The following is an 8,769-nucleotide window of genomic DNA, read 5'->3' as shown; positions in this document are numbered from 1 at the left end:
GCAGAAAAAGGAATATTGAATTTTTGGACATTAAAAGTATATCATAATCTGATTATTTGCAAATCTGAAAGAAACACAACAATTGAAATAACATTCACAATCAAATCGCACTCTAAGGCTGTATGTCTTTTCCGGAAACAACAACAACAGAAATGATTATGAAATGAGAGAATTGAAAGATACGATGAAATGAAACGATACCTTGAAAGCTACATGATTGTCAGTGTTATTTGACAATTGAAGAGAAGACGAGATCTGCTTCTTCAGCTCAACTAAAACAAGGAACAATAATATTTTCATAAAAGACTAAAAACACACGGGAAACCCTAGAAGAAGAAAAAACGAGGTCGAAGAAGAAAGAGTAAAAGAAAAAACTTACAAACGAACTTAAGTTCGTGAGGATCGATGCTGAGAAGTTCCGCAGTGCTCATATCGGATCAATGAAAGCGTAACCTAAGAACAGAGGAATCGAGATTGTAGAGATGGACGTAAAGATCGAGAAAATGGAAAGGGTAGAGAAAGAAACTGAGAATCGAAGTTCGGTGATGATAGAGACAGGGAGAAAGAGGGATTTTGATTCAATTTCCTTTTTTTTCTCTTCTTTTCTATTTTCTTTCTGTGGTGGAGACTCGCCATTTCAACGTGCGTTCAAACTTTATATATATATTAAAATTATTCGAAATGCTTAAAAAAACGCGAAAGTCTAACAAATCCAAACGTCACATGTTTCTTTCTATTTTTAAGTTCAATTTTAAATACTCCTTTTGACATCTAATTTTAGGAGCACTACGACATTTTATTTTTTTTCAAAATAAATAAGGTTGAAATATATATAGATTATCAATATGAAGATTTATCATACTCATTACATTATCTATCATTTATTTATATTAAAAAAAATTAAAAATTAACAATAATTAAATATAAATGATAAATTATATAAACATTTTTCCCCGATAAATAGCAATATCATATCCAAATATAAATTATTATGTTTGAATTTGTAAGATGTGTCTCTTCAATTCATGTCTTTGGTTCGTATGTTTATTCTTAGTAATTTGTGGGAGTAGTATTTCATATATTTAATATTTTTTTAATATTTTAACTTTTTCATATTATTTGATATATATATATTTAAAAAAATTATCTCTATTTCTTATTCATCATTATTATGCTTTATTTCATCACCATCTTTTAATTAATGAAATTGTATAAATTTAATTCATCAATAATTTCTTAATATGCAAAACTTTAAACATAAAAAATATTAAAATAGAAAATGTTTATATTGTTTGAAAACAGAAGTTTACCTAAAAGTTATAATTAAACTTTTCTTACGCATGTCTCACGAAACTGGAAGGTATCCTCGAACGTAACTATCCACTAGGGTAATAGGACACACGATCATCCATCATTACTGATCTGTAACTTATCTAACTGCTCATAATTCTCATAAATGTGTCATTATTGCCCATTTACTCGAACCACTATCCAATCATATCTTAAGCTGAATCTGTTATAAATAATCTTAATCTTATGAAGAGTTATTATATGTTATTCAATAATTGAATATAATAACTCATTAACTCTTCTTACATCTACATATAAATAGCCTGCTTTCAAATGTGTCCCTAGACGGAATAGTCTGCTTTTCATGGCCAGCATGGAGATTAAGAACATGAGCTTGCTTTTGCGTTGGAACAAACAATTCAAATTAAAAAACGAAACACAAAAGTAAAGACTTGAGAGAAAATATAAGAAGATTTATTAATCAGATTTATTCAATTAAGTGGTTCAATTTTCAGTCTCACCTAGCCATCAGCCCTAAAATAAAATTTAATAATGCACGTGTTATGTGTATATGCGTTATGGAGTGCATCCACATAGTCATGAACCAAAGTAACATCCATGATCTTGAATCACGTGAAGGTGTTTTCATCCTTCCATAATACTCTCGTTATAATATGATTTTGTTCATTTCTATCCGGTCTGAATATAATCGTATTTAAGGCCAAGTTTGAGTACAAAAATAAGATCCAATCAATATTTGAGGCTAGGTGGTAAGCAATATGATCTGTCTCGCCATTCAATTATGTATAGATTGAATAATGATATATTTTTAGTCTAAAATGTCATTTATTATCTAATTTTTTATATATACACATATAATTTTAAATGTCAGATTACATATTTATAATAATAAGTAATATGTAGAAAAAGCTTTTATATAAAATGAGTATGTATTATATTTAGTCGAGTTTATGGTCAGATTTGAGTTCAAATATTGATTCAATAAACATTTAGGATCATATTAGCTTCAAATCTAGAACTTGATCCATATTAAAAAATAACCCAATCAATATCGTATCGGATCCTACTCATCCATAGTTACAAACAATCCAATAACTCTTGAATTGCACCCACTAGTTAAGACAAATGTCCTTTCATATTTCATATATGGGAATATTTAAAGGGAGTACATTAAACAAGAGATAACAACCACTTTACTTATTAAATTGATTATAGCTTTCCTTAATTTATTCATTATTCGAATCATTTATATTTGCTTTCATTTCACTTTATACTTCTCCTAAACCACTAATCAATCATTCACATGTTATTCATGTATAAATCAAAACATGTTATTCATGTATAAATCAAAACATGTTATTTATAAATAGTGTAAATTTTCAATTAATCTTCATATATCATATTACACAAAGGTGATTGGTTATACAAAAAATAGTCTACCACATACAAAACGGAAAACCTTTAATGTGCTAATTTTTTTTATGAATAGTATTAATATTGAATCATTTATCTTAAGGTGTTTAGTTATTTTTTGTTTCTCATATGTATCTTGTATTAGATGAATCATATCTGAACTGGAAACATTCACAGATATGTAGGTTCCTATCGGATATTTTTTATCCACTAAACTCGAACCAAAGACTTCGTTTAAGGGAAATCAAACATGTACCACTTGAATTTTTTTAATTATTTAACTCTCCAAGCATGTTATAATGATATAAGGTGATTTGATCAATTATTTATTAATTAAAGCACATACCACTTAACTTATATATTATAATAAAATTTTAAATAAAAACATTATCATTTATAACATATAACTCAATTATTGAAATAGCTTAATAGTTAATCATATTACAAACAACTATGAAGTTTAAGGTTCTAATTATTAATGTGTCATTAAATTTTTGAATTTTTTCATGTGCATATTGATTTTGATCATTATGGTACAATTTAACGGGTATTTTTAGTTTTGAACAACTAATTAATGTCGAATATAATTGTCATATTATATTAACTAGCGTATGACATACACTCTGTATCTGTCGAGTGTTTGTTGGCGACATTCTTATTTTAAAAATATATTACATAACTAATTTTTATATATTTTATTTTGTAGAATTAAAATGTACTTTTTGTATTGTATTCACTTTAAAATATATATTTTTTGTCTTTATTATAATATGCAATTTATAATTAATGTGTTTGAGGTGGTTATATAGGATTGTATAGCTTTTTTAAATTAAAAATTGAAAGGTAAAATATGAATATATAAATTATATCATAGTGGTGGTTACACTATGTTTTGGCTTTATATATAGTATAGATACAGATATATACTAGCGTGTTGACATGCACTCTCGTGCCTGTCAACCCGCTTTTCTATCGTTTGTAATGTATAGTTTGTATTTTATAAATTCAAATATAATTTTTTGCGCTAAATTTACGGTTGAATTTATTCAATTGGTCTAATATTCAATTTTTTAAATACACTTTTAAAATAAGAAGATAATAAGGATAAAATAAGAAAATAATATTATATGGTGTTTTGGTAGAAATAAAAAGATATTGAGGACAAAATAGGAAAACACAAATTACACCATGGTCCTTTATTAATAGTATAGAAGTATAGATATAGATTAATAGTATAGATATTAACTTACTTGTTAAATCAACGGTTCAAAACATATGACTATTATCCTACGCTATAAAACGTGGTCTCTTCTTTCTTTCCGCAAAGGTTTAATATAGATTAAAAAAATAATTAGATAGTGTAAGTAATTTAATATATTTCTATTAAAATAAACTTACTTAATCAACATCCTTTCATATTTATGGTAATTAATAAAAGACAGAGGTAGAAAAATTATTTAAACATGTCTACACAATATATCATGTTTTGTTTAACTTAATTGCATTTATCACATTTTTTTGTTTAAAAAATTACACTTATTTATTATACAAGGTGGTCAGTGTAATGAAAGTATAAATCTATGGGAGGTTTGTGTAGGTGTAGAAAAAGTGAGAGATGATTTATATAATTTCATTAAAACTCAGGGGTATCAGTGTAATTTAGTCTATAATAAATTGACTACGTGAAAACGTTATTTACGATGTACAAATATTTTTAAATAGTAAATTAAACTCTTACATATATACACATCCACGTAAACAGTGTATATGCTGGGCCTAAACCCGCGACCTTATTTTAACTTGGAGTAGACTCGAAGCCGAATGCATTTGAGGGATAATCTAGTACTACGCAGTGTAGTGTATACTTAATTTTTCCCATGGTTTAGGTTATCCCAGAGCAAAGCGCATTGCCTCTTGGCGAAACCCACGCGCTGCTTTTCCAGGTCATACACAACCTCAAACCCTTGCTGTTGATAATTGCCAAGAGTTGCCCCGGGCCCATCGATTAACTCACTGTCATCACCACCGTTCATCAACATCATGCACCCCACTTTCCTCTTCCTCCTAACTTCATCACCACCGTCTATAAACTCATAGAAGTAGTTCCTCCTAGGCATGACCACACTGGAATCATTCCCCACGAAATGAAACGTCACCGTTGGAACCTCCGAAACCCGGTCCAAGTAATAACACGGTCCAAGACCCGTTTTATTCTCAATCTCACTCGCACGCTCGTGAGCCCTTCCGACCCGAGCATCGAACTCAGTCACCACCGAGTTATACAAACTCGCCGGTAACATCGTGAACGTCGTGCCGGAATCAACAACCACACCACCATCTCCCTTAGAATCCACTTTTTTCAGCATCTCCGGCGCGGGAAGTTTCTTCTCCCCGACGGAGATTCCAGCGAGCCCAACGCAATAGAAATAAGGGTGCTTCGGGTTTCGAAGCATGGAGGTGTAAACAAACTCAACGTCTTCATCTCCAGTGCTATCGTAACGACCAAGGATGAGTGGACTCGGTGGGTTAACTCGTTCCCCGTCAAACGAGTGAGAAACCAGACAATAAGAAAAACGGTTACCAAGTTTGGGATTCAAAATTGAAAGCTGAGCAGGGAAAGACAATACACCACGACCGAAACCAGCTACACCGGTTGGTTCAGCAAGTGTGGTGTGAGCGCAACCAAACGTAAAGTTACGAAGGAGAAGCGAAGAAATCGAGAGGGTATTACGGTAAAGTTTAGCAACTAAGCTTCCATCAGCGTAAGCATAATAAAAAGGTGGACACGTGGCAGAAGAGCAATCATGTGTTTCAATATTGTCCAAACGACACCGTGCCATAGCGCAAAGGTCAGAATTAGGAACGTGACTATGTGCAGCAGAGCATGCATGTGATTGGCACGAAACGGCGTCGGATTGGGAGAGGGTGAGGTTGTGAGGCTTGAATTTAGGGTTAGGGATGGGTTTACCTTCGCAGAGGATGCACTCAAAAGGAGCGCATGGGAACCAGACAAGGTCGCTGCCAGTGTCCATGTAGAGGGTGATGGGTTGGGGATGGTGGTGGGGTCCTAAATTGAAGGAGAGGGTGTAGTCGCTGCCTGGTGAGAGTGGGAGAGAGATTTGACGGTGGCGGTAGCGGTGGAAGCGGGCTAGGGAACGGGTGGAGGTGGATTTGAGGAGGTGGTGGGTACTGTTGAATTGGGTTATGGAAAGTGAGTGTGTGAGTGGCAATAGAAGCATTTGTGAAGAGTGTGAGATGCAGAGCATGAATAAGAGGAATAACAGAGGAGTTGCCATGTCTGAAAATTAGATGGGACAGAGGACGAGGTTTTAATTTGTGTCCGTGAATGAGAAACTGAAGAGGAAATGGAAGGTACGATGACCTTAAATAGGTACCTGGAAATTAAGAAGCTTACTCAAAATTGAAGTGTTTGGAGGAGTGGAAGGCTTATATGAGGTAAGCTAGTAGATTGAAGCTAGTGTTATGTGATCAACTAGCTGATTCTTTAATTGATTTACTTAATTAAGATTTATAAATTAATATATTTAAATCATTCATAATAAAAAAAAATGCTGTCGACCTATTTTATTTTACTACTTTTGAAATGTATATTTCAACCCAATGAATACTCTAATAGTTTGTATATTATTATTGAACAAAATTCATACATTCTATTTCACTCTATTCTAGCACGAGTACTACAGGCTGAGGAGGCGTACCAACTTGCTGGTGCTGGGTGCGCTGTGCTAGCCAAGGTGGGCGCGAATAGGGAAGGTATCATAGTTTTAATTGATTAATAATTAACTTATAATTAATGATGTGGAGACAAGTATGGCCTAAAGAATAGTAATTTTGAATTATTTTCTTGCTTAAGCAAAGTATTGAGAACCTTCCCACACTCATTACTACCACTTTACGATATTTGTTTTGGTTCTAGTTTGGTTGGCTTGGGAAACACATCAACCAATTGAACTCCTTCCTAATTCTAAAAGCCTTTCGGTTAGGAATTGTCTATCCTCGAGTCAACCTCAATAATTAGACAAACACGATTGCGATTTTAAGTTTCATTTTTTATTGACACCATTTGAAGGTTGATTGGTCATTGCGAATGATATTTACATAATGGAAAATTGTTACATCCAAATGGTATCATCTTTTAATGAGGATAAGTTAAGGATAAATCTTTTCAGTAATTGCGTGTATCATAATATTTTATAAGAGGCTTAGGCAAGAAGTCTATAGTCTTATTATTCTGTCGCCTAGTATGTTTGATGAAGGCTCAATAATGAGTGGTCTAAACAGATAAAACCTAATCGGGACTCCAAGTCCAAGCATGGTTGTTTCACACTGTCGATAATTATCTATAGCATGGGAAATTGTGACATTATTAGTTGGCGTAGCTAAGCCCCATGGGACTTAGTATTTTAAAATAGTTGAATTCAAATAAATTGTTATATAATACTTAATAAATTATGATAAAATTATGATAAAATGTAATTTGTCATTTTAATAAGTATTCTAAGGTTTTTGTTTCTCTCCTGAACTTCTTTCTCAATTTATCTTTATGATTTATTTTTTATTGTTTATTAATGTCATTAGCCAACCCCTATTAACGCGGTTTGAAATGAACATGACATGAGATTTGTAAAAAAAGAGAGTAAAGAAACAAGTTGACATCCATTTTTTAATGTCATTCCTTTGATTGTTAAATATTAATATCTTCTATTATTCCAACACCCAAAATTGGAAAGAGTAAAAGATTTACTAATATTTTGTGGGTGCCGGTGAAATGGGTTGGACAATCTGTTTTTCCATTACTAGTTCCTTCCATCAATGTGAATATATGGGTTAAAGTAATGAAGCCTCCAGTATCGAATAAGGGAGTGCATAAAAACAAAGGGAACAAATTGTATGATATAACATTTTATCTTTTAGAAGTATTTTAGTGATATTTTTACCCTTAAATGTAACTGGAAACTTATTCACTTATCTGTGGGAAATGATTCTTTATGAATACAAAACTCATCAGAGTTAGACATAATGGAAATAAAGCAATGGACAAAAAAAAGTTATAAACTTAGAATATTTCAATCAAAAGTTCTGTATCAGCACCTAAAAACTTAAAACAAATAGAATAAGCCCGCTTTCTCGCTACGGTGCTGGAAACAATGGCTACTAAAATTGCTGTCAAATTCTACCTACTAAATACTAAGGTCACTTTCATGCTTTCAGTGGATGATAGCTATTTGGAAAGGTATAACCAATTATTTGTGTCTAAACATGTTAATAATATAGTAGCCCCTGCCTTAGTTTTCTTACGCTTTCCTTTCTTATTCTTATCATTGTATTTATTTATCTTTATTATTTGTGATTATTAATATGGTCAAGAGAATAACACGAGCACATTATTGTCTACCTTGCCAAAATAAAATGAAAGACTCAAAGTCAAAGTAAAGTGAAAAACTCAAAGTCATATATCTATTATTGAGTCTCTACCTAATGGATGGTACACCAATCATATAAAGTGGAATGTATTGTCTGGTTCTGCCTTTGTCCATTTTAAAGATGACTAGGATCTTCTGCAGCAGCTAACAAGTGTAGGAATTATAATATATAATACCAATTAGGGGTATTTTTATTTTTATTTTTTAGGAACATTTTCAAAAGTTTTATTTTTACATTAAATATTTATTTGGGAGTTGATTTTTGGAAGGAAAATGAAGATATATTTTACAATTTTAAATTAAGAAATATATATACATATATATATATATATATATATATAATGTTTTTATAAACAAATAAGAATAATGTTATTTTTACAATCAAATGTTAAATTTAAATTGTCTTTGATACATATGTAGATAAAAGATGAGTAAGATAAAAATAATTTAATTTGGTGCTAGAGAAGTTGTTAAACTTTGATCATTCAAATTATATTTCTTGACAAATATAGAAAGATATGATAGATTTTATTATAATTTATCAATCTATTCTTTATTTATAAAAGATTCTATAACTCTTTTAATTTAAAATATAATTTTC

At 31.2% G+C, this 8,769-nt stretch overlaps 2 protein-coding genes across 3 annotated transcripts in view; both read right to left on the bottom strand.

Moving 5' to 3' along the window:
- LOC109348909 (vesicle-associated protein 1-2-like) overlaps positions 1-637 on the bottom strand; it is a 3,896-nt gene extending 3,259 nt beyond the window's left edge. For both annotated transcript variants that reach the window (XM_019589518.1, XM_019589519.1), the window contains exons 1-2: positions 380-637; positions 202-272 (exon numbers count right to left, since the gene is read on the bottom strand). In XM_019589518.1, the coding sequence (XP_019445063.1) occupies positions 202-272; positions 380-431 (123 nt within the window). In that variant the 5' untranslated portion in view covers positions 432-637. The remainder of the gene's footprint in view (positions 1-201; positions 273-379) is intronic.
- Positions 4,390-6,178, bottom strand: LOC109348908 (probable aspartyl protease At4g16563). Its single transcript, XM_019589516.1, has one exon. The coding sequence runs from the start codon at positions 6,018-6,020 to the stop codon at positions 4,590-4,592; it is 1,431 nt and encodes a 476-aa protein (XP_019445061.1). The 5' UTR covers positions 6,021-6,178; the 3' UTR covers positions 4,390-4,589.

The sequence above is a fragment of the Lupinus angustifolius genome, chromosome LG06 (assembly GCF_001865875.1).
Source record: "Lupinus angustifolius cultivar Tanjil chromosome LG06, LupAngTanjil_v1.0, whole genome shotgun sequence".
Taxonomy (NCBI): Eukaryota; Viridiplantae; Streptophyta; class Magnoliopsida; order Fabales; family Fabaceae; genus Lupinus; species Lupinus angustifolius.
The sequence above is the reverse complement of the archived record's forward strand: the minus strand, read 5'-3'. Positions and strand labels throughout refer to the sequence as shown.

What these genes read in the sequence shown, in the direction of transcription:
- LOC109348908 (XM_019589516.1), bottom strand. Translation starts at nt 6,020, where the DNA reads ATGGCAACTCCTCTGTTATTCCTCTTATTCATGCTCTGCATCTCACAC.